Source organism: Chiloscyllium plagiosum, unplaced genomic scaffold (assembly GCF_037043375.1).
Source record: "Chiloscyllium plagiosum isolate Xiang-an unplaced genomic scaffold, Cpla_swu_hap1 HiC_scaffold_32, whole genome shotgun sequence".
NCBI lineage: Eukaryota > Metazoa > Chordata > Chondrichthyes > Orectolobiformes > Hemiscylliidae > Chiloscyllium > Chiloscyllium plagiosum.
The window spans coordinates 41250691-41277869 of NW_028270170.1; the positions used below are offsets into that span (position 1 = coordinate 41250691).

At 42.2% G+C, this 27179-nt stretch overlaps 1 protein-coding gene across 1 annotated transcript in view; it reads left to right on the top strand.

Annotated features, from left to right (window-relative positions):
* Positions 1-390: 390 nt before the first annotated feature.
* Positions 391-27179, top strand: part of mrc2 (mannose receptor, C-type 2) — a 337889-nt gene continuing 311100 nt past the window's right edge. The window contains exon 1 of the mRNA XM_087977928.1: positions 391-603. Within this exon, the coding sequence (XP_087834054.1) occupies positions 513-603 (91 nt within the window). The 5' untranslated portion in view covers positions 391-512. The remainder of the gene's footprint in view (positions 604-27179) is intronic.

Genomic DNA, 27179 nt, shown 5'->3' on the forward strand with positions numbered 1-27179 from the left:
AGAAAGAAGTTAAAACTTGAATGGTGGAGCAGACTTGGGGGCTGAATGGCCTACTCCTAATTCGTATGTATTAAGAAAAAAAGCTGACCAGAAACGTGTTGAAATAAATCCCTGGTAGTTTCAAAATCCAAAGAGGAATGAAGAGTATACACTTTTTGTTAATTCTAATGGAGGGAGAGATTTAGTGCAGAAATCTTGGAGGTTAACCTTGTTAATTGAAAACAGACTTTCTTCATGCCAGTGTAACTTTTTTTAAAAAAAAGTAGAAGCGGTGTAAATGGTTTGAGATGGGAATCTCAGTGAGAGTTGAAGTGTGGGAGAGGCGGGAGTAAATGCTGACTGGCTGGGAATACTGGAAGCTCTGTTACTGGAGTGGCGCTCACTCTGACTCGGGGCTCTCTGTTGACGCGCAGTCTCCCTGAAGCCGGGAATTGCTCAGAGACAGACGGGGCTTCGCTCGGATCGGACTCAGCCCTAGCCCCCGGTGCCAGTCCCTCCCCTCCCCGCTAGCCATGGGCAGTGGGAGCCGCTGCCAAGCTCCCCTGGCCGGCCTGCATTCTCTCTGCCTCCTCCTTGTTGCCGGGCTAAACTCTGTCACTTCAGGTAAGAAACAAAAAAGAAAAGCTCTTTATTCATTCAGATTTTGTTTAGCTGTCCGGCTGCCAAACATACAGGGGAAGGGATAGCAAGCTTTTTTTTTATTTTCCCCTAAACATTCATTACAACCCTTTTCCCAATCGTTTTAGAGAGCTTGATGCTTTTATTTCGAATTTTACTGACGCTTCACGCACTTAGTTTCGTCAAATAAAGTGAGTTTTCATGGCTGGACCCAGCATAAGGAATGTCCTGAACTGAGTGGAAACAGATGTGACTTTTTTTTTGTTTTCTTTTTGCGAGGGGGAGGGGAGGGGATGATTTCTGAAACACTTTTTAAAAAAAAAGCAAGAAGTCAACCTATTGGAAGAGAGACTGCAGTTTGTGGAGAAAGTGCTTTGATGATGACCCTCGCCTTTTAACAGCGTCTGGTTGATTGGGAATTGCCTATCCACATCACCGTTCAGCCTTGGCCCTTTCTTACAGGGCAGTGCCCTCCCCTCCCCACCAGTGAAGCAAGTTGCTGGGCACTGCTTGAGCAGAAGGGGCTGACCTACCCTCACTCTGTACAGCTGCAGGTTTCTTGTTTAATTGGGTTCACTGACCCTTGTGTGTTGGTGGGGCCCACCATTGATAGCAGTCTTCGGGAACACTGGGATTAGGAGAACTGTTTCTACGGGATCCTTTCACAGCGTACTTTTAAGATCACAGGAATATAAGATATAGGTCATTTGACTCTGAGGCTGCAGGAGTTGTAGCATTTTCACCTGGCTGCTTCTATAATTCTGGTAAATCAAAAATCTAACTCTGTTTTGAAACAGCCTTTTAAACTCCACTTCAATGCCAGTCTGTAAATGCCTCATGCTCTTCTTGATCTCAGTGGCATATCCACGTTGGGGGGGGAAAAAGAGTATAACATCTATGACATTAAATCCTTTAAATAATTTTAACTCCCTCCTCTTTTTTAATAAAAATAAATCTTTTTGGGGTGAGCACAAAATGTCATTGCAAGTTATTCCATGAAACCAGGTGAGGCTTCCTGCCTGAAACCAGCCTCTTGGAGTTGAGTTGGCAAGATGCAGTCCCATTAATAAAGTGAAAGAAGAAAATGATTTGTGTTTCTCTAGCACCTTTCGTGATCCCTGAAGTTAATAGCTAATTACTGTTGTCATGTAGGAAATGTTATCCAATCTGCAAACTTCCACAAATAGCAACGTCATAATGACTTGATCTTTTGTTTTACATATTCAAGTATTTGAAGGGTGAATTTTGGCCAGGACGCTGGAAAGAATTTCCCAATTTTTTACAGTAATTAGGGGCAGCTGAGAGGGTGTTTTGGGGTGGCCTTGGTTTAATGAGATTAGTGCAGTCAGTGCCATGTGTTAGTGGTGTTGAATCACTGACTTAAAGGAGCAGCAACAAATGAGGCTGCTGGCTCTCTCCCAGAATCTCACCTGAGTATTGAGTCGAGGAGTTTGCTGTGATTGACTAGGATGAATATATGGAGAAAGTGAGGACTGCAGATGCTGGAGATCAGTGTCGAGAGTGTGATGCTGGAAAAGCAACGAAGGTCAGGCAGCATCTGAAGAGCAGGAGAATGGACATTTCAGGCAGGAGCCCTTCATGACTATATACAGATAAGGGCAGTCATTGGATCATCTTCCAATTGCACAGAAACTAAACCTTTGTATTCCCCTGATCTGACTCCTGAGATTTTACTTTCAATGTCTCGCCCAGACCCAGATGGTACCCACTTTGTGTGAAATTGGCCCTAAACTTGCCTTTTATCAGTTTATGTTGGCTCTTCTGCTTTTGGTTGTAGTTTAGCTCAAAATCATCCTCAAATAATTTTCAATTTCACTGATAGACCTCACAGGAAGCCATGAGGCATCTTGAGTCTCAATTGCTGTTCAGCTCATCTTGGTTCCATATTCCTTAACACCCTTTTCTATTGACGACCCTTTCAGCCTCAGTTTTGGGGTTTTCAATTGGTTCCTCTGGTTGGGTGGTCAGGAGATATTTCCATTAGTTTGTGAGAAGGTTGAAGAGTCCCAATTTTTCTACCCATTCCTCTGATTCAATCTCATCATGTGTTGCCACTTCATAGAGTACTGCAGTCTTTCTGACTTGCCTATTCTTCACATCTATAATAGATTGTCAATTCCATCTATGTTTTGAGAAGATACAGCTGGTTTAGATCTGAGTGAGTGTAAGGGTCCAGAATGTACACTGAATTTATTTCCAGGATATTTATTCAGCAACAGTGAAAGAATGGCTATATATATCCAATCAGGATGGTAATTGACTTGAAGAAGAACTTGAAGGTGGTGGTATTCCCATGTATTTGTTGCCCTTGTCCTTCCAGATGGAAGTGGTTGTGGATTTGGAAGATGCTGTCTGAGGAACTTTGAATTTCTGCAGTGCATCTTATAGATTGTTAGTGGTGAATGTCATGCCTTTGTCCTGGATGGTGTCACCCTCTTGAGGTTTGGAGCTGCACCCATCCAGGTAAATGGATTACACTCCTGACTTGTGCCTTGTACATAATAGACAGGCTTTTGGGGAATCAGGAGGTGAGTTACTAGCTGCAGTATTTCTAGCCTCTAAACTGCCATTGTAGCTGCTGTTTTTATGTGATGAGTCCCGTTGAGTTTCTGGTCAATAATAACCCCAGGATGGTGGGGGATTCTGTCATGGTAACATCATTGAATGTGTAGTAGTAGTGGATAGATTGCTTCTTATTGATAGTCATTGCCTCATTTGTATGGCACGAATATTACTTGTGTGTACCAGGGAATCACTATGACTGAGGTTGGTAAATGCAGCTTGGAATGAACTGTATAGAGTGTAATACACAACAGGAGGCACTGAACTTTGAAACACACCCACGCAGGGGCTTCAAATCATGTAAACTAACAGAAGGACTTCCAGTCTTGTTGTTTGGCTTGGACTCTGAGAGATGCATTGTATTGTTTACATACTGGAGCCTCTTTAACTTACTGTACAGTTCCACATTAGGTAGAGGATGCAGGTAATTAAAATATTTCTGCTAATCTGTTTCGGTATCCCATTGAGGAAGGAAAGTAGTAGACAATAAAGGGGAGGTCTTTAAGATGCGTTGTTGTTTTTGTTTCATTAGCTAGTTTGTTGGTTGGATATACATGTGTATATGTGTGCATGTGATATATGTAATCAATATACATTGTATATCAAACTACATGATGCAACAGTACACACTGGTATGTAATGAAAGTGTGTGAACGTTCTCTTCCCTCTTCTCTTCCCTCTTCTCTTCCCCCAATTTCCCCCCCCCACCCCACCAAGGAATTGTGGACATTTTGTGGCTGAGTTACCTCTGTCTAGTTCTTGGGCAACTTTTGACTACACATCCTATCCAATTGAAAAGCTGTCAGAGGCTTGAGCGCAAACTCTTAGGCATCAGCCACTGCCATTTTTTCAAAATTTAGTAATAAATAATTCAAAGGTGTTTCATATTTTACAAATAACTAATTGTAAAATGTTCACTTTACCCATCACTGAACCACAGTGACTGAAGTGTGTACAGTCTACAAAGTGCACTGCGGATACACACCTTCCAAACCCCTGACCTCTGCCAACGAGAAGGACAAGGACAGCAGATACATGGGAATGCCACCACCTGCAAGTTCCTCTCCAATTAACTCACTGTTCAGACTTGGAAATATATCACTGTTTCGTCAGTATTGCTGGGTTAAAATCCTGGAGCTCCCTTCCTGACAATGCTGTGGGTGTGCCTTCCATCGGGAACTGTGGTGATTCACCACCATCTTCTCGGGGACAGTAGGAATGAAAAATAATTACTGGCTCAACTAGTGACAATGACATTCTGTTAATGAATAAATAGAAACTTAACTAGGCTGATCTGAATATTAAGGGTCATTTTGGGCCTATGCCCGAAATGTCAACTCGTCTGTTCCTTGGATGCTGCCTGACCTGCTGTGCTTTTCCAGCACCTCACTTTTCGACTCTGATCTCCAGCATCTGCAGTCGTCACTTTCTTCTGATCTGGATATTAACTTTACCTGTTTGCCTCAGTTCTAAAACCATTAGCATCTTACTTAAATCAACTTTAGTAAACTTTTGAAATTTTCAATTGACTCCAGTCCCAATTTTTCTTTTTTGTTTGGTGGTGTGAGTTCAAACTTCCACTTACCTTTGTGTGAAGAAGTGCTTTCTGACATCACTTATGAAAACCCAACGTTAATTTTTAGGCTGCACCCATTATTCTGGACTTTGTTAGTGTGGATGTAGTTTCTCCCTACATAGTTCAACAAATTAATTGAGAATTTCAAACACCTCAATTCATCATATTTGTTTAAGGGAATAATAGTCTTATCAGAAACCATTTGTACAGAATTTGATGGTTTTTGCTCTGGTTTCATTCTCTTTCCTAAACTGCTCAGAGTTTCGGGTGTGACCTGTCCGGAGCTCCATATGACAGTGGTGCAGTTCCAATGCTTTGTCTTGCAGCCCATGCAGTGTATTGAAAATTGCATTGGGTGTTCAGTCCAGTTGATGCCATGTGCTGCACCCACATGTACCAGCAGAGGGAGTCAGCTTAGAGAATATAAAATAATAAATTATGTGTTTAACAACGCATGCTGGTCTAATTTTAAATGTCTCCGGTTGAATATATATATTTCTGCCTGAAGAACTTCACAGCTCATCTGAGATGAATGGTAACATTCCATTTGTCTTTAAATTTGTTTTTTTATATTTGTCCAGAAGCTTTTTAGTGATTTTCAATATTTTAATAACAAATCTCTCGGCTCCTCCACATTCTGGTTTTGTGCTGTTTATAAAATACTCGATCTTTTTAGCTTCAAGTTGAATGATGTCATAGTTTTCAACATTGAATTCCCGTTTATAGAAAATTGGTTGACCACTAATCTTTTTTTAAAGTCTCTTATTAAAATTATAATGATTTAAAATTTTTAACAAAGTAGGCTATAATTTAAGGTAACTAGCAGTTTTATATCACAGAATTTAAGTGTTGCTCAAAAAGAGACGTAGTCTCGAAACTTTTCAAATTGCCCTACTCAGACATTTAGCAAGAATATCAATGCAATGGGCAAAGACAAGATCTATATGAGAGGTAATGAAACTCCTCTCTGAGGACTCTGACTTAACACTGTCACCACCCTAAGGCACTTCCCCACAAGAGCTGACAAAACAATTTCCTATCCCATATGGGACCCGAGACCCCACGCCACAAAACCAGAACGTCGGAATAAGAGCTTAACTATTTAAGAATGAGATGAGGGATAATGTTTTCACTATATCTTTAGCGTTTGCTACCCTAAAGAGCTGTGGAGGCTCAATCGTTCAGTATGTTCAAGACTGAGGTAATTTAATTTGTAAGTATTAATGAAATGAAGCAATATGGGGGTAGTGTGGGAGAAAGGTATTGAGGCAGCCATTTATTTTCTGAATGATTGATTATTAACTTTTGTTAATTTTGATAAATTCCTATCACTGATTCAGTTTCAGTAGGATGTCTAGATCTCTTCCTCTTGTGTAGTGCAAAGTAGTATTCAGAATGTCTTCTCTTTTCTAGTTTCATTGACAATAACATAATTATCATGCGGGGCACACTGCTTCTGACCAACAGTTTTTGCCTAACATTAATTATATCGGGTTTGTGTTGATTTTGGTGTCACTTGAGATTTTTCATTCTCCCTTTCTATAGCTCTTATTATTGTTGTGTATATTTTTTATTGTTAACCTTTCCTCGTAACCAGGATCTGTGTTTAGTGTTGTATGTTTTTATGTTTTTTCTTTCAGGTTTGCCTTTCCTCTTGTTTCCTCAGTTTTTCATGCCATGCCTTTCTTTGGCAATTAGAACTCTTTCTCTTTCATGATTATTAATGGCTCTGTATCAGAAATGTTTCGTTCCAGCACCTACCACTAACTTTCTGTTCTTTTACCATGATTTTTGAATTAAAGTGCAGACTTTTTCTGTCCCAACCTACTGAAGTCCTCCTTCTCTAAAATCTACATGCTCTGCAGCAGTTCTGCATTTGTTCCTTTATTGCACTCTATCGTATTATAATAGTTATTAGGTTTTGAAAAAAAATACTCTTTCATGGGACATGAGTATCGCTAGCAAGACCTGCATTTACTGCCCTTCCCTGTTTGCTGAACTGAGTGGCTTGCTTGATCCTTTCGGAGTACAGGGACAATCTGGGAAATTATAGGCCACTAAATCTTGCATCAGTGGTAGGGAAATTATTGGAGAAGATTCATAGCAAAAGGATTTACTCACGTTTGGGGAAAAATACGGACTTTGTAGTGATTAGACAGCATGGCTTTGTGCAGGGAAGGCCATGTCTCTCAAACTTGAGTTTGAGGAGGTGACAAAGCTGATTGAGGGCAGGGTGGTAGATGTTGTCTATGTGGATTTTAGCAAGGCCTTTGACAAGATGGCAGGATGCCACGGATGAAGTCATGTGGGATTCATGGTGAGCTGAGAAGATATATACAGAGTTGGCCTAGTAACAATACAGTAGTGTGGAAGAGTGTTTTCCTGACTGGAGGTCTATGATCAGTGTTGCTGTGGATCAGTGCTGGGACTCCTGTTTGTGATATAAATGATTTGGGGGGGGGGGGGGGGGGGAAAATTGTTGGCCTGATTAAATTTGCGGGTGACACAGAGCTTGGGGAGGCTGAGGAGGATTGCCAGTGGATACAGCAGGATATAGGTATGTTGGAGACTTGGGCAGAGAAATGCAGATGGAATATAATCCGGACATACATAAAGTGATGTATTTTGGCAGGAGGGAAGCATTCAGTAAGTGGTAGAGCTCTTGGAAGCATTAACATCCAGAGGGATCTAGGCATACAGATCCACATTTCTCTGAAAGTAGCAACGCAGGTAGATAAGGTAATCAAGAAGGCAGATGGCATGCTTGCCTTCATCGGTTGGGGCACAGAATATTAAAAATTAGCAAGTCATGTTGTAGCTGTATAGAACTTTAGGCCAAATTTTGAATATTGTGTAGAGTTCTGGTCCTCACACTACCAGAAGGATGTTGAGGCTTTGAAGATGGTACTGAAACAGTTTACCAGGATGTTGCCTGGAGGGTATTAGCTATGAGGAGAGATTGGACAAGCTATCCTTGTTTTCACTTGAAAGTTGGAGGCTAAGGGGATGGTGACCTGATAGAAGTTTACAAATCAGGTTGTAAGTTTGCTCACTGGTAGATTTGTTCTCAGACATTTTGTCAGCATGCGAGGTAACATTATCAGTGAGCCTCCGATGAAGCGCTGGTGTTCTGTCCTGCTTTCTATTTATCTGTTGTCATGGGTATTATCACTTTGGTTCTTTCTCTGAGATTGGTAAAGGGGGTCCAAATAGATGTGTTTGCTGATGGAGTTCAGATTTGAATGCCAGGCCAAGGAATTTCTGTGCGTGTCTTTGTTTACCCTGTCCCAGGATGGACGTATTTATCCCAGTCGAACTGATATCCCTCTTTGTCTGTGTGTGTGGATATTTAGTAATAGCTGATAACGTCTTTTGGTGGCTCATTGGTGCTTGTGTATCCTGGCGGGTAGTTTCCTGTCTGCCCAATGTAATGTTTGTTGCAGTCCTTGCAGGGTGTTTTTTTGTTCTGCTGGTTGGTACAGGGTCCTTTAAATTCATCAGGAGCTGTTTCAGTGCGGTGGTAGGTTTGTGGGCTACCAGAGGCTGGAGTAGTCTGGTCGTCATCTCTAAGATGTCTTTAATGTATGGCATGGTGGCTAGAGACTCTGGCGTGTTGTGTCGTCTTGTTTAGGTGTTGGAATCAGCAGATTGCGTTTATTGGGTAACCATTGTTCCTGAATATGTTGTGTAGGTGTTTTTCCTCAGCTTCTCTAAGTTCCTGGGTGCTGCAGTGTGTTGTGGCTCATTTCAATAATGTCCTGATGTAGCTCCATTTGTAGGCATTAGGATGGTTGCTCCAGTTGAATATTTGGTCAGTGTGTATGGGTTTCCTGTAAACGTTGGGACAATACATCCATCCTGGGACAGGCTAAACTAAGACCCGCACGGGAATTCCTAGAGGCCTGGCATTCAAACTAGAACTCCATAAACAAACACACCGATTTGGACCCCATTTACCAACCTCTCGGAAGAAGAACCAGAAGTGATATCACCCACCTCAGCAGACCAAGACCGATAAATAGCAAGCAGGACATAAAGAGATCTGGGAGTTCAGGTCCACTGGACCCTGAAGCCTGCAAGAAGGCATATGGTTTACTTGCCTTCATTGGATAGGGTATTGAGTATAAGAGCTGGCAGGTCGTGTTAAAATAGTGCATGACGTCAGTTCGGCTGCACTTCGAATACGGTGTACAGTTGTGGTCGCCACATTACCAAAAGGACATGGGCGCTTTGGAGAAGGTGCAGAGAAGGTTTATGAGGATGTTGCCTGGTATGGAAGGTGCTAGCTATGAAGAGAGGTTGAGTAGATTAGGTTTGTTTTCATTAGAAAATAGGAGATGAGGGGGGACCTGATTGAGGTCTACAAAATTATGAAGGGTCTCGACAGGATAGATACAGATAAGCTTTTTCCCAGGGTGAAGGATTCAATAACGAGAGGTCACGCGTTCAGGTAGAGGTGAAAAGTTTAAGGGGGTTACATGCGGCATGTATTTTACACAGAGGGTGGTAGGTGCCTGGAACACATTGCCAGCAGAGGTGGTAGAGGCAGGCACGGTAGATTTATTTAAGATGTGTCTGGACAGACGCATGAGTAGGTGCGGAGCAGAGGGATACAGATGCTTAGGAATTGGGTGACAGGTTTAGACAGTGGATTTGGATCAGCTCAGGCTTGGAGGGCTGAAGGGCCTGTTTCTGGGCTGTAAATTTTTTTGTGCTTTGTTAACACCAGTGCTTCATTGGAGGCTCACTGATAATGTTACCTAGCATGTGACAATGTCTGAAAACAAATCTACCAGCTCAGCAAGCAAACTTACAACCTGATCCACAACCTTAGCTACAAATCTTCTCCAAAATCACAGAAGTTTACAAAATTGAGAGCATGGATAGAATGGACAGTCAGTCTTTTTCCTTGGATAGAAAAGTCAATTACTAGAGGACAAAGGTTTAAGGTAAAAGGGAAAGTTTTTAAAGAAGATGAGAAGTTTTTTTTATACGAAGGTGGTAAGTGGTTCTAGATTAGTGGTGCTGGAAATGCACAGCAGTTCAGGCAGCATCCGAGAAGCAGGAAAATCAACATTTTGGGCAAAAGCCTTTCATCAGGAATAGAGGTTTTTACCTAGAGGGTGGTAAGTGCCTGGAATACACTGCCAGAGGAAGTGGAGGCAGATATATAGAAACATTCCAGAGGCATCTGGACAGACATGTGAACAGGTAGGGATGGAAGGATATGGATGGCATAGGGGCAAAAGGTTTTTATATCAGAAAGGCATCATGTGTCAGCACAGGCTTGATGGGCCATAGAACCTGTTCCTGTGCAGTACTGTTCTTTGTTCTAACAGTTGAGAATCAATGGCATTGCTGGGAATCTGAAGTGACATGTAGGCCAGGTCAGATAAAGACAGCAGATTCCCTTCCCATGAGGGAATCAGGTGGGCTTTTACAACAATCAATATAGTTTCATGGTCCTAGAGTTTCTGATGGTCAAGTAGATCTGTCTGCAGTGTGGATAGATTTGCTCATGATTACCTTGCTGAACTTTGTGTGGGAGGAATCAAGCCAATGAAAATTTCCTCTGAATATATAAACACACTCTGTTAATTAGGGCATGAAACCTTTGGCTGAGATTCTCCCTCTGTTCCTCAGTGTGGGCTTCCTAATTTAATGCAGGCAGAATAGAAAAAATATAACTTGTATCAATAACTTTCACAACCTCTGGACACTCCAATGTGCTATATAGCCAATTAATTACTTCTGAAGTGTAGATTTGGAGGTGCTGGTGTTGGACTGGGGTGGACAAAGTTTTTAAAAAAAATCATACAATACCAGGTTATAGCTCAACAGGTTTATTTAGAAGGGGTAAAAACAATGACTGCAGATGCTGGAAACCAGATTCTGGATTAAGCACTAGCTTTCGAAGCGCCGCTGCTTCATCAATGGTGTTGTGATTTTTAATTCTGAAGTGTAGTTACTGTTATAGAATCAGTTATACAGTATGGATACAAACCCTTTGGTCCAACTAGTTCATGTCAAACATAATCTCAAACTAAACTAGTCCCACCTGCCTGCTCCTGGCCCATATTCCTCCAAACCTTTTTCTATTCAAGTATATCCAAATGCCCTTTAAACATTGTAATTGTGTCTACATCAACCACTTAGTCGGGAAGTTCATTCCACACACAAACCACCACCTGTGTAAAACAAATTTTGCCTCATGTCTTTTTTTAAATCCCTCTCCTCTTACTTTAAAAGTGTGCTCCCCAGTCTTGAAATGCCCCATTCTTGGGGAAAGAAAAACAACCACCATTAACTCAATCTATACCTCATTAGTTGATAAACTTCTATCAGGTTCACCTCTCAACTTCCTACACTCCAGTGAAAAAAGTCCCAGCCTTCCTTTATAACTCAAATTTTCCATACCCAGCAACATTCTAGTAAATCTCTTCGGAACCCTCTCCAGCTTGTTAATATTCTTCCTATAACTGGGCGACCAGGACAGGACACACTCCTGAACAGGTGTTACCAATGTCCTGTACAAACTCAACGTGACTTTCCAACTCCTATACTCAAAGGCCTGAGCAATGAAAGCAAGTGTGCCAAACGTCTTTTTAACCACCCTCTGCAAACTTCAAAGAATTATATACCCTCGATCCCTCTGTTCTACAATACTACCCAAGGCTCTCCCTTCCCTTGTTTGTTGTACCAAAATGCAATACCTCGTATTTATTCAGATTGAACTCCATCTGCCATTTTTCAGCTTATTGACCTATTTGATCAAGATCCCTTTGTACTCTTAAACCTTCTTTCACTGTCTACTATGTCACCAATTTTGGTGTCATCGCAAACTTACTAACCATGCCTTCTATATTCTCATCCAAATCATTTATAATAATAACAAACAAAATAGGGCCTGAGACCGATCCCTCCGGAACACCACTGGTGCCAGGCCTCCAGTCCAAAATGCAATCCTGAACCACCACTCTGTAACCTGCCATTAAGCCAATTATGTTTCCAATTGGAAAGCTCACCCTGAATCCCATGTGACCTAACTCTTCTAATTAGACTAGCATGTGGTACCTTGTTGAAGGTTTTATTAAATCCAATACCGACACTTAGCAATAGAAGGTGACAGATCTGACACCACTATTGTACAACCGCATTACAGTTACCCTGAGCGATCTACACAAGACTGGAGAAATTAACAAGATCGATTTCCAAACAATGAAGCCAGAGAGCTCCAACACACCCTGCTTCTATGGACTCCCCAAAGTACACAAAGCAGGCTGCCCCCCCACCAGACCCATAGGTTTACTCTCAGGAAGACCGACATACAGACTGGCTAAAGAACTGCATCAAAGACTAAAACACCTAGAGGATAACACAATCCACTCCACCCAAGAATTCCTCTACATCATCAAGAACACCAAATTAGACAAGGATTATATTATGGACACCTTTTGATATGACCGCACTGTTCACCTCCATAGACCTCCTCCTAGCCAAGGAAACATTAGCCTTGCTACTCGTAGGACCAGGAATGCAGGCAGCTTCCAACACCATCAGCAAAAATGGCACCCTCAATCTACTAGATCTGTGCCTCCTGACCTACTTTATCTTCAGGTATACAAACAAACCAATGAAACCTATAGGAGCATCAATATCAGGACTAATAGCAGAAGCTGTCATGCAAAGACTAGAATGGACAGCACTACCCACTATCCAGCCTAAACTGTGGATTCGCTATGTAGGTGACACCTGTGTCATTACCAAACACACACAGCTAGAGGAAACAGATCAAGTCATAGACAACCTGCTTATCAGCATAAAATTCAACAAACAAGACAACAACAACTGAGTCCCCTTCCTGGATGTAATGGTTGAACGCAAGGCCAATAGGAAGCTCTAGACCAGTATATTCACATAGAGCAAGTACTCAACTACAACAGTAACCATCCCAACATCCACAAACAGAACTGTGTCCGAACATTGCTCAAGTGAACCATAACACACTGCAGCATCCTGGAGCTGTGCAAAGCAGAAGAAGAATATCAACACAACTTCTTCAGAAACAACGGGTACTCAAACCGAGTAGTCTGCTGATAACCACACGACAGACCACAACACATCCAGACACTGGCCACACTGCCATTCATCAAGGACATAGCAGAGATGCGCACCAGATTACTCTGACCCCTGGGTGTCATGGTAGCCTACAAACCAACTATCACACTGACAGCTAACAACAAATAGAAAGGATCCCATACCCACAACTAACAGAACCAATGTTATACACAAAATACCATGTAACGACTGCCAAAAGCACAACATAGGGCACACAGAAAGGAAATTAGCCATGAGGATACACAAACATCAACTAGCCACTAAAAGACATGATCAGCTATCAGTTGCATCCATACATATGGATAATGAAGAACACCAATCCGACTGGGACAACGTATCCATCCTAGGACAAGCCAAACAGACATGCATGGGAATTCAAGGAAGCCTGGCATCCAACCTGGAACTCCATTAACAAACATGTAGAGTTGGACCCCATATACCAACCACTAAAACGGAACCAGCAATTAAACTGCAACTGACACCACCAACCCAACGGACCCAAACACATACAGCAAATGGGACAGAATGTCAATGCTTCACTGGAGGCGCACTGATGATACCTAGAATGGTGATGAAACGTGTGTGAACGAACTTAGCAGCTCAGCGAGCAAGTCAATAACCTCAACAAAAAATGTTATTTTCCTTTTACATGGGGAATAAAAATCAAGTTGTTTTTTCCCCAGGTATATTTTAATTATGTATTTCATATGCAGTGGATGTGGTGGTGTATTGGTAATGTCACTGGACTCGTAATCCAGGACCCCAGGCTAATATTCTGGGGTCATTAGTTCAGATCCCAGGCTGGCAGGTGATGAAGCTTGAGTTTAATTGTTATGAAAATATCTGACCAGGTTTACTATACCATGTTAGAGAGAGAATTCTGCTCTGTGCATCTGGTCTGGTTATTTGTAACTCGAGGCCCCCAGCAATGACTCTGATCTTAATGGCCCTCTGATCAATTAGGGCAGGTCTAGCCAGCGATGACCACATCCCATAGAGGAAGGGTGTTAATTGAAGTTTCACTGAGCCGATAGAAAGATGTGGTTGAAACTGCATAATTGTTGAGCTAGGTGTTGTATACCTGTAGTGTTTCACTTTAAATGTAAAACTGTGTATAGATTGGCTTCAGTATCATCCTTCGCGAACCGAAGTTCTGTCTGTGTTGAGTTGAGTCTGTGTTAGAATGTTTGTAGGTTCTGGATTTGTTGAGGAACTATTTCTTGCTCAAGAATTTGTTCTCTTAAATTGTTAGGAGCTCAAAGTGGAATTATAATAATTTCTAGGGAAAGAAACCAACACCTTGTTCAGTCTACATTAATAAGTACGCTTTTATTTTCTATCCCTGCCTTGTTTGGTCTGTTGCCCCATAGAGTGTGCAGTAAATACAGATTCCCACGGTTCAGATGCGGTTTCTTCCCGTGAGAAGGAACCAACTCCATTTAATGCATCTTAATGAAATATCGGTCATGGGAAGAAGAGATCTAGGTACAGTTTGAATGATGAAGGTTTACTCATTTGGCACATGTCCCTCCTGTTGACCTCCATGGAGAAACATGGAAGGTCATTGCCCTGTTACGTGCACAACCACCTAAAGCCCATAAGTCCTGGATAGCAACTCTATGAATTTTACGAGGGAAGAGGAGGCACACTAATCCCAGAGGGGTCACTGAGATCTACAAACCTGAGGCACACCACTAGTCACTGATTGCCAGCCAGAATAGCACTCGTTTATCCCCACTCTTTGCTTCCTGTCAGTCAACCAATCCTCTATCCATGCTAATACTCTACCTCTAACACCATGCATGCTTACCCTTATCCAGTTGGCCCACTATGTCATTCCGTCTCCTCTATCCCCGGGCCTCCCCATCCAATGCTCGCTCTTCTAACAGCTAGACATATCGTAAAACGAATGGGTGCCCTGCACTGTTACACTGAATCTGGGAATGCCTCACTCCCAGCTGCAATGTGTTACACTGTCCGATTTGTTATCTGAAGGATATTATTAAACTGGAGTGGGTTCAGAAAAGACTTATCAGGATGTTGCTGGGAATGGAATATTTTGAGGTATGAAAATAGATGGAGTTTTTTCACTGGAGTGTAGGAGGTTGAAAGGTGACCTTATTGAGGTTTATAAAATCATAACTAGCATAGATAAGGTGAATGATAAGGCTCTTTTACTTAGGGTGGGGAAATTCAAAACTAGCGGGCATGTTTTTAAGGAGAGGAGAAATAGATTTAAAAAGGATATGGGGAGGCAATGTTTTTACACAGACCCTGGAATTAACGGCCAGAGAAAGTGGTGGATGCAAGTACAGTTAGGCTGTTTGAAAAGACATTTGGACAAGTTCATGAATAGGAAAGGTTTGGAGGGATATGGGCAAAAAGCACAGGCAAGAAGGACTAGTTTTGAGAACATGGTTGGCGTGGACTGGTTGGACTGAAGGGTCTGTTTACGTCTTGTATGACTCTGGTTAATTTGACGATTTCAATCACAGGCCCCCATGAATCTAATCGGCATCTCAGTTCTGTCAGATTCAGCTGGACTACAGCTGTGCAATTCTTCTGTTTTATGCCGTGTGTTGGACCTTTCCCTTGCTGTATTTTGAGACAATGAGCTGACTTAGGGAATCTATTATTGATTCTGGAACTGAGCTCCACCAATCAGAAAACTCCAGGTTTGGTTCCAAGCCTGTTACATTAAGTACAATTAACAAATGACGTGGCAATCTCTCTGCAAATGGGGATAAGAACAGCTGCCGTGAATTTATATAGCCTCTTTGTGACCTCAAGATTTTCCAAATCACTTTGCATCCAGTGAAGTGCAGTGATTGCTATAATGTAGGAAACAGAGGAGCACATTTACACACTGCAAGCTCCAAACAATAGCATTGTGATATGACCTGATCATTTGATTTAGGGAAAAAAAACTGCAGAATTTGTAAATCAGAAACAAAACCTGAAGTTGCTGGAAAAGTTCATCGTCTGGAAGCATCCGTGAAGGAAAATCAGAGTTAACATTTCGAGTCTGGTGACTGAGGAAGGGTCACTGGACTCAACATTAACTCGGATTTCACTTCACAGATACTACCAGACTTGCTGAGCTTTTCCAGCAACTTCTGGATTTGATTTAGTTATGTTGAATGAGAGAGAAATGTTGGGCAGGACATCAGCAAAGAACCCCCTAACCATATTTACCTAAATATTCCAAGGGATTTTTGTCTTACTAAGAAAACAGTCAGGCATCTCAATTTAATATCTCACTAAGAGGACTCCCTTTCAACTGAGGTGTCAGCCTCACTGATGTGCTGTGGTCCCTGAATTGGGACTTGAATCAGACTCTCTCACTTGGGTAATTATCTTCACAACTGGGTCACATCTGACTCCTCACCAGATAAAGACTCCGGTGTAATGCTCACTCAGTCAAATAGCTGACAGTTTTGTAGCCTGGTGCACGATGACTGTTGGGCAGATGTACTAGGAGCCTCATCATTGCCAAGGGAGGCAATCCAGAAGGAGACATGGGTTCAAATCAAACTAAGGTAAATGGATTTAATTTAATAAAACACAGACTTAACAGTTTGTTTAAGAGTGACCATCATTGTGAAAACCCCTCTGGTTCACTAATGTTCTTTGGCGATGGAAGTCTGCCATTCTTACCCAGTCTGGCCAAGATGTGACTTCAGACCTAGGTATGTGGTTAACTCTTAACAGTCTTCAGAAGCTACTCCATTGTATCTAATTGCTACACAGCCTAAGAAAACCGATGAAACTGGATGAATTACCTGATGACACAGGAAACCTCATGACTTGGAACTATTATCGCTATTGCTGTCAAAAGTCCTGAAACTCCTTTAACATCACAGTGGGTGTGCCTACATGTCATGGACTGCAAAGATTCAAGAAGGCAGCTCACCACTACCACCTCCAAATCAAAAATCAAACCACACCAGGTTTAACAGTCCAACAGGTTTAAATGAAATTACAAGCTTTCAGAGCTCTGCTTCTTCCTCAGGCGTGGTTTGATAGAGAGGATGAGACACAGTATTTATAAGCAAAAAGTTAATAACTTGGAAAACTAGCTGACTTTGAATCCTTTAATCAGTTAGGAAGTAGACTGCTGAATAAAATGCAAAAGTCAGATTTCTTTCAAGTCTTTGTCCCTAGATAATTAAGGGTTTTACCAATGTCAAAAAGGTGATATCTCTGGTTAGATAATGCACTTTAGGTATGAGGTTCTGCTTCGATTCTATCTATGTTTGAAGTTGAAGTCCTTTTTTTTTTGACAGAAAAGAATCTTGAATGAAATAATTCCCCTCTGTGGATATCTGTGTATGGGGGAGAGAGAGAGAGAGAGAGAGAGAGAGAGAGAGAGAGAGAGATGGGGCTACCCGTCGTGTGACATGATCCGGAGATCACGGTTGAGACTGTTGTCACCAATACAGAACTTAGTTAACAGCCACTCCACAGCTTTCTTGCATTGTTGCAGATCTCTAAGTCCACCTTGGAGGATGCTCACCTAAAAATTTGGAGGCTGAATGTCACACTCACTTATACAGTGGCGTTCTCTCTCGCGCGTTCGCGTTCTCAGTCCCACTCATACCCTCCTACCTTCTGTAGGACTTTGGCTCAATCTACCAGCTTACTTTTTTCTGTGTGAGCCGAGTCCTGCGTGTTCTTTAAATGAAGCAATAGGAGAAGATATTCGGTCTCACACTCTTAGTTTATTTTAGCAGTAAGTGGACAAAGTATACAGAGCTCTGGGTCTAGACCTTTCTGTCCCTGACAAACTACAAAGTGTGTCAGTTCACAAAGTACGACTTATTCCTGTCTCTGACCCAGTCTTTTATACAATACAAAACGTCATGCAATCACTGAGATGGGATTGGCTGTTGATCTGACTCCATTCTCCGCCTCCTCGCGTTCCTGGATGTCCAACCCCATGTGACCTGCCCGCTAAACAGAGCACCACGTGACTTCCTCCCACGCACGAAACAGAGCATCATGTGACGACCTCCCACGCATGAAACAGAGCATCACCAAATCCTTCCGAATGCCGAGTATATTTACACTCGCACCAAGCCATATATTTACAAGTAAGCCATATATTTACACTTCACACCCTCCTACCTTGACACACTCCTACCTTCACACTCTCATGTCATGCTCCAAGCTCCCTCCACCCCCCCCCCATTCTCTTGTGAGCCCCTACCCTTCTGCGCATGCCCCTTCCCCCTCCATCCTGTGTGTGGTCCCACCCATATCCCCACGCTACTCTCTCTCGTGTGCCCTCATGATGTGCCTATCTCGTGTGCCCTTACGGGCCCCCACATTCTCTCACTTGCCCTCCCTTTCTCTCATTTGCCTTCTCTCTCTCTCGCATGCCTTCGTGCACGCTGTCTTTGTTTCGCGCTCTGTCTCTCTCGTCCTCCCTCTTGCATGCTATCTCTCGCGCGCGTGCCCTATCGCGCGCACAGGCATAAACACAAACACGTTCTCTTTCTCTCACCCACAGAGGGGAATTATTTCATTCAAGATTCTTTTCTGTCAAAAAGATAAGACCGGATCTCAGCTTAGAACATATATTTGAAGCAGGGCCTCCTACGTAAAGTGCATTGTCTAACCTGAGATATCACCTCTTGGACTTTGATAAGACCTTTAATTACTTAGAGACAAAGACTTGAAAGGAATCTGGATTTTGCATTTTAAGCAGCAGTCTATCTCTTAACTGATTTAAAACTAGCTGCCTTTTTGAATGCTTTAAAATTATTAACTTTTTGCTTATAAACACTGTCTCATATCTCTGTATCATACCACGCCTGGGATGGAGCGGAACTCTGAAAGCTTGCAATTTGAAATAAACCTGTTGGACTATAACCTGGTGTCGTTTGATTTTTGACCTTGTCCACCCCAGTTCAAATCCAGCATCTCCACATCCTTTCCAAAGCAATTGGGAATAGGCAGGAATGCTGGCTGAGTCAGCAACACCCACTTTTTCAAAAAGAACCAAAGCCAACATGAAACCGAATGGCTAAGAGGAAGTATTGCCTTGGATAAAAAGTGTATGTTGGTAATTATTGTGAGCACTGTATTTGCAGTGTGTCTCTTCCAGGATCTGACCTGCCCTGATATATGGCAGTCCATCCTCAACCCTGGGTTTGCAGGTAGGGAGGGAAACGCTGGATATCTTGCTGCCTTTAACTGCTTTAACAGCTAAAGGCTATGGGTTGGCATTCTAATCTGTGATCCCTCACAACATGACTTCCTGAAGAGAATAGGAGAGCCATAGTAAGTGAAGCCAAATGTAATCAAAGATGATGCTGCCAGTGAGTTACCCTAGGCTGCATCTACTGGCAATGAGCTTCTCAAGGCATTGCCAATTGCTAGCTGGTCCAAAACATGACAGTTGTCCATATTCCTGCTCCCTGCAGCCCATTCTCCTTCATATTAATTGTTTGACAGAGTACTTTGTTTAATTTTTGTATTGCACATCATTTTCAGGAGCAGTACCATACTTTAAAGTTTCTTTCTCATTCAGTGGCAAAATGCAATCAGCTCAGCCGTGAGCATTCTGAACTCCATTCACATTGCTATGCACAAGTTTTTGTTACTTGTTCATGGGGTAGGAGCATCACTGGCTGGACCAGCATTTATTGCCTAATTGCACAAAGGGTAGTTAAGAGTTAACCACATTGCTGTGGGCCTGGAGTCACGGAGGCCAGACCAGGTAAGGATCACAGTTTCCTTCTCTAAAAGACATTAGTGAACCATTATAGGATTTTTCTGACCTACAACAATGGAATCATGGTCATTATGGGACTCTTAACTCCAGATTTTAAAAAAAAACTTCTTATTTGGCCAATTGAAACAGTGCTGCAATTCACTGGTAATGTCTTTGATATTTCACTCCACTAATAATGACCAAGAGACAGTGAATTATAAATAAGATTCTAATCTTCTGAGGAAGGGTCACTAGACCTGAAATATTAACACTGATTTCTCTCCACAGATGCTGCCAGACTAGATGAGCTTTTCCAGCAATTTGTTCTTTTTTCTAATCTTCCCTGTCCTTTTCTGGACGGGCCCAGCAGTCACAGAGGTTCTTCATCACAGGTGCCATTCTCCTCTGGTTCACTTGAAGCACCCATTCTTGCAAATAAGTCTAGAAGTTTGACAATTTAGCAGACTTTCTGCTGAGAGGGAAGGAGACTTGGAACATTAATTTGAACATTTTCCCATGACAAGAACCAAGCAGCTACAAACAGGAATTGAAACCAACTCTTGTAGTTGTTCAGTATGAGGGGACTGAATTGAGTTTTCAAAGGGAGTCTGAAATTAAACTTGAATGTATGTATTATTGACAATACTCCCATTGGTATTGCCTTGGTATCTTGCTTAATCTATCTTGGTGACTGACAGCGATAAATATCAATTCGTAGTTACATTTCGGTTTGTGGGAACTTCAGAAATGCTTCATTGGCTCATCCTGGGGTTGTGAAGGATGTCATAGCATTAGAGTTTTTGTTTTACTCTTTGCGTGGCTCATCACATTTGTATTGAGATGAAGATTCTAGTGTTGCTGCTTCCACAATCTGTGGAGTTGAGGTCATGGCTTCTTGCAGGTTTGTGTGCCCTGGACAGTTGAGAAGACCTGTATGACTTTGACTGAGGCATTTCTTTGATTTTCCTTTCTCCTGGTATCTTGGATCCTGATTTGCTGCTCAATACCTGTTGTACTGATTGCAGGTTTTCCATGTGGAGCTGTGGGCACGTGCTGCCATTTGATCTGTAATATATTGTCGAGGCTCCACTGGTAAATACTGTAATAAACCTTAGAACATAGTAGAAATGTACAGCACAGAACAGGCCCTTTAGCCCACGATGTTGTGCTGAGGATTAACCCTAATGCAAAATATAGTAACTTAACCTATGCACCCCTCAATTCACTGCTCTCCATGTGCATGTCCAGCAGTCACTTAAATGTCCCTAATGACTCTTGCTTCCACCACCACCACCGCTGGCAATGCATTCCATGCGTTCACAACTCACTCACAACAAAGAAATGCTGGACTGTATTAATTTTATCTGGAATAAAGCTGGTGAAAACTTAGAATGCAGAGCTGGGCTGAGAAATGGCCGATGGAGTTCAACCTGGATAAATGCAAAGTGATGCATTTTGGAAGGTTGAACTCAAATGCTGGATATCGGATTAAAGACAGGTGGAGGAACAGAGGGATCTGGGTGTTCAAGTACCCTCTATACCTTTCTCCTAATATCTCAAAACTATGACCCCTCGTGCCAGTCAATCCTGTCCTGAGGAAAAGTCTCTGACTATTGACTCTATCCAAGCCCCTCATTATCTTGTACACCTTGATCAGGACACCTCTCTTCCTCCTTCTCTCCAGAGAGAAAAGTCTGCGCTTAGTCAACCTCCCTTCATAAGGCAAGCCCTCCAGTCCAGGCAGCATCCTGGTAAACCTTCTTCGCACCCTCTCCAAAGCCTCTGTATCTTTCCTTTAGTAAGGTGGCCAGAACTGGACACAATATTCCAAGTATGGTCTCACCAGGGATTTGTAGAGCTGTAGCAAAACCTCGTGGCTCTTATACTCGATCCCCCTGTTAACGAAAGCCAAAATACCTTCTTACAATCCCTATCCACTTGGGTGGCAATTTTGAGGGATCTATGTACTTGCACACCCAAATCCCTCTGTTCCTCCACACTGCCAAGAATCCTGTCTTTAATCCTATATTCAGCATTCGAGTTCGACCTTCCAAAATGCATCACTTTGCATTTATCCAGGTTGAACTCCATCGGCCATTTCTCAGCCCAGCTCTGTATCCTAAGTTTTCACCAGCTTTATTCCAGATAAAATTAATACAGTCCAACATTTTTTTTTGACAACTCTTCCATCCCTTTCCAAAGCATCTTCCTAGAGAAGTACTGTAGGTACCACAGTTGCTGTTTTGCCTTCTCCCTTTCCATCAGCCAAGGACCCCAAATACTCCTCCTCATTGTCATAATGTGCTCTTCTCTGCACTGGAGAGACCAAATGTAGATAGGCTGATGGTGGAATACTGCCTCTGGCTCTGCAAACAATGTCTTGAAAATCTGATTACCTACCATTTTTATTTTCAGTTAAAATGAGGTCATTCTGATCTCTCTGTCTTCAGTCTCATATCGTACCCTGCTCTGGGGAAATTGAATGGGAACTCGAGGACTTTTAGGTACTGAATTCAACCACTTCAGACATTGGGATTCAAACCCATCTCCCCAGATAGATAGATAGTTACCAGAGTTTCTAAATTACTAGTGCAATGACATTTTCATTATGCCACTACCTTATCATTTACATGTCTTCTAGATCTATCTTTTTGTTTCTTTCCTAGCTCCATTTCCGTTCCCCTTTGCCTTGCACTATCACCTGTTGCTTAGTTTCTCCAGCTTGTGACCCGATTGCAAACCTCTCCCTTCTGTTCCTGATCCTTTCTTTTCCTCTTTGAGCTTAAAGCCCATTACATTTCTACTTTTTTCCAGATCCAATTAAAAGATCACTGTCGTGAAACATTAACTCTTACCCTAATCCACAGATGCTGCCTGATCTGAGCATTTCCAGTAGTTTCTGCTCAATTTCAGATATTCAATATCGCTGCTATTCCACTTTGGGGAGATGGTTTTGCTGTTCTTTCCACCAAATATATACACACACACACCACCTTTGCGTGCACACACCCCATCCACATGCGTGCACACCGGGGTTTGATGTATGATGTGCAATCAGGTAATATTGGATATGTTTTGAATGATCTTGTGAAAAGAATTCTTTCCATGAGTGTTCCTTTCTTCTGTTTTTTAAATTCTTCCCTTTTCAAAGCTAATGCAAGAAGATATTTTATTGCTGCAGAAATATTGTTTGAGATGTGTGAGGTGAAGACAGTTTTGGATTCAGCCTCCAGCTCGGCACCCTGCACTGACCAACAACCCCCCCCTCTTTCCCCCTCCCCTCTCTCTCCTCTCTCCCCCCCCCCCCCCCCCCGACTATACTGCTTTGGGTGAGATGGTGGAACATGCAATGCCTCAGTAAGATTGACTAGATTGTCTTAGACTAGATTATCTCTTTTATGAGTCAGACACTTAAACCAGATCAAAAAGAGGTTTTGTGTTTAAAAATAAAATCCAAATAGTGTGGATGTTAGAAGTCTATGATAAGTATAAAATTCTGGAAATGTTCCAAAGGTCATGCAGCATCTGTTGGGCAAAAGGTCATGTTTTGGGTAATCATAGAATCCTTAGTGTGTAAGCAGGCCTTTTGGTCTGTCGAGTCCACACTGACCTCTGAACAGTATCCCTCCCAGATTGACCCCCCCCCAAATCCCATCTTGCATGTAACCCTGCATTTCCCATGGCCAATCCACTTAACCTGCACACTTCTGGACACTATGAGCAATTTCCCATGGCTAGAGCAACCAGAGGAAATTCAGGCAGACATGTGGAGTCAGTCATACATCACAGAAACATACCTTTCGGTCCAACTAGTCCATGATAAGCATAATTCCAAACTAAACTAGTCCCACCTGCCTGGCCCATATCCTTCCAAACCTTTCCTATTCATGTACATATACAATGTATTTTGTACTTTAAATTTATTTGTACTTTATGGACAACACAGTGACTCAGTGGTTAGCACTGCTGCCTCACAGCGCCAGGGACCTGGGTTTAATTCCAGCCTCCGGTGATTGTCTGTCTGTGTGGAGTTTGCACATTCTCCCCGTGTCTGCGTGGCTTTTCTCCGGGCGCCCCAGTTTCCTCCCATAGTCCAAAAATGTGCAGGTTGGGTGAACTGGCCAAACTAAATTGCCTGTAGTGTTCAGAGATGTGTAGGTTAGGTGCAGTAATCAGGGGAAATAGGTCAGTGTGGGCAACCCCTTGAAGGGTCAGTGTGAACTAGTTGGGCCAAATGGCCAGTTTCCACATTAAAGGAATTCTATGTACCTGCATCCACCACTTCCTCAAAGTTCATTCCACAGATGAACATAGAACATAGAAAAATACAGCGCAGTACAGGCCCTTTGGCCCTCGATGTTGCGCCGATCCAAGCCCACCTAACCTACACTAGCCCACTATCCTCCATATGCCTTTTAAATGCCCATAAAGAGGGAGAGTCCACCACTGCTACTGGCAGGGCATTCCATGAACTCACGACTCGCTGAGTAAAGAACCTACCCCTAACATCTGTCCTATACCTACCACCCCTTAATTTAAAGCTATGCCTCCTCGTAATAGCTGACTCCATACGTGGAAAAAGGGTCTCATGGTCTCATGAACCACCCTCTGTGTTTTAAAAAAAAAAGTTTGCCTCATGTCTTTTTTTTAAATGTCTCTCATCTCGCCTTAAAAATGTGCCCCTAGTCTTGAAATCCCCCACCCTAGGGAAGAAGCAACTACCATTAACTCTATCTATACCCCTCATTATTTTATAAATCTCTATCAAGTCGCCTCTCAACCTCCTATGCTCCAGTGAAAAAGTTCCAATTTACTCAGCTTTTCTTTATAACTCAAATCTTCCATACACAGCAACATTCTTATCCAAATCATTTATATAAATGATCAACAAAAGAGGACCCAGAACCAATCCCTCCAGAACACCACTGGTGCCAGGCCTCCAGTCTGAAAAGCAACCCTGCATCACCATTCTGTCTCCTGCCATTAAGCCAATTATGAATCCAATTGGCAAGCTCACCCTGAATCCCATTTGACCTAACTTTACTAATTAGTCTACCATGTGGAATCTTGTCAAAGGCTTTACTAAAATTCAAATGAACAATGTCTAATGCTCTGCCCTCATTAATTCTTTTTGTAACTTTGTTAAAAAACTCAATCAAGTTTGTGAGACATGATTTTCCTTGCACAAAATGATGCTGACTATCCCAAATCAATTTTTGCGCCTCAATGTCCATAAATCCTATATTTTAAAATCACCTCCAACAAAGGAAAAATCCAAAGGGATATTATAAATACATTATGGACAAAAGGGTAACTAGGAAGAAAAAAGACCTCTCAAAGATCAGCAAGGCTGCCTATGTGTGGAGCCGCAGGAGATGGGGGAGATACTAAACGAGTATATTGCATCAGTATTTACTGTGGAGAAGAATATGGAAGATATAGAATGTGGGGAAATAGATGGTGATATCTTGAAAAATGTCCATATTACAGAGGAGGAGGTGCTGGATGTTTTGAAATGCATAAAAGTGGATAAATCCCCAGGACCTGATCAAGTGTACCCTAGAACTTTGTGGGAAGCTAGGGAAGTGATTGCTGGGCCCCATGCTGAGATATTTGTATCATCGATAGTCACGGGTAAGATGCCAGTAGACTCTAGGTTGGGTAACGTGTTGCCACTATTTAAGAAAGGTGGTAAGGAAAAGCCAGGGAACTACAAACCGGTGAACCTGACATTTGTGGCGATCAAATTGTTGGATGGAATCCAGAGGGACAGGATTTACATGTATTTGGAAAGGCAAAGACTGATTAGAGATAGTCAATCTGGCTTTGTGCATGGGAAATAATGTCTCATGAACTTGATTGAGTTTCTTGAAGAAGTAACAAAGAGGATTGATGAGGGCAGAACAATAGAAGTGATCTATATGGACTTCAGTAAGGCGTTTGGCTTGGTTCCTCATGGTTAGCAAGGTTAGATCACGTGGAATACAGGGAGAACTAGCCATTTGATACAGAACTGGCTCAAAGATAGAAGACAGAGGGTGGAGTTGGAGGGTTGCTTTTCAGACTGGAGGCCTGTGACTAGTGGAGTGCCACAACGATCAGTGCTGAGTCCACTACTTTTCATCATTTATATAAATGATTTGGATCTGAACATAGGAGGTATAGTTAGTAAGTTTGTAGATGACCCCAAAATTGGAGATGGAGTGGACAGCAAAGAAGGTTACCTCTGAGTACAATGGGATCTTGTTCAGATGGGCTAATGGGGTGATGAGTGGCAGATGAGGTTTAATTCAGATAAATGTGAAGTGCTGCATTTTGGGGAAGCAAATCAGAGTAGGACTTATACTCCTAATGGTAAGGTCCTCTGAAATGTTGCTGAACAAAGAGACCTTGGAGTGCAGGTTCATAGCTCCTTGAAAGTAATCACAGGATAGTGAAGAAGGCATTTGGTATGCTTTCCTTGATTGGTCATAGTATTGAGTATTGGAAGGATGTTGTGAAACTTGGAAGGGTTCAGAAAAGATTTACAAGGATGTTGACAGGGTTGGAGGATTTGAGCATAAGGAGAGGTTGAACAAGTTGGGGCTATTTCCTCTGCAGCATTGGAGGCTTTGGAGTGACCTTATAGAGGGGCAAGAATAAGCTGAATAGCAAAGGTATTTTTCCTAGGGCAGGGGAGTCCAAGTCTAGAGGGCATAGGTTTAAGGTGAAAGGAGAAAGATTTAAGAGACCTCAGGGGCAACCTTTTCATGCAGAGGGTGGTGCGTATATGGAATTAACTGCCGGAGAAAGTAGTGGAAGCTGATACAATTACAGCATTGAAAAGGCACCTGGATGGATTAATGAATAGGTAGGGTTTCGAGGGACATAGGCCAAATGCTGGAAAATGTGACTAGATTAAATTTGGAATATCTGGTGGGCATGGGCGAGTTGGATCAAAGGGTCTGCTTCTGTGTTGTACATCTCTATAACCTTATTCATGTATCCTGTAATAATTTTGGATAACAAAAAAATCTACAAATCTCATAGTTGAGATGAACAATTACTGTTTGTGGAAGAGTTACAAACATTTACCACCTTTTGGTGTAGAAATGTTTTCTAATTACTTTCCTGAAAGATGTAGCTCTAACATTTTATAGACAATCCTCCTTAGACTCAAAAAGTGAAAATAGCCCATTTAACATCTTGAATGCTCTAGTCCTTTAACTATATAAATCTCAGAGAACAGATGCCTAGTCTTTCTGATCCCTCCTTGAAAAGTAATCTTTTGCATCAGGATACCATTGTGACAAAGCTATGATGAATATTAAATTGTATTTTTGGGGGAAAAAAACAATACCTCAAAGGAAAATTCTAAATGGAGTGGAGGGATGGAAATACTGGCTGGTTTAGCTACATCTTTACCAGCAAGTGTGCGAGGTTTGCTATTAAAAAGGACTATTTGGGATTTGGATATTTTTGAATACAGATTAAGATCTTGTTGATGGAGCTGTGCACGACACAGGTTTGATGATTGGAGGAGAAAGTGAGGTCTGCAGATGCTGGAGATCAGAGCTGAAAATGTGT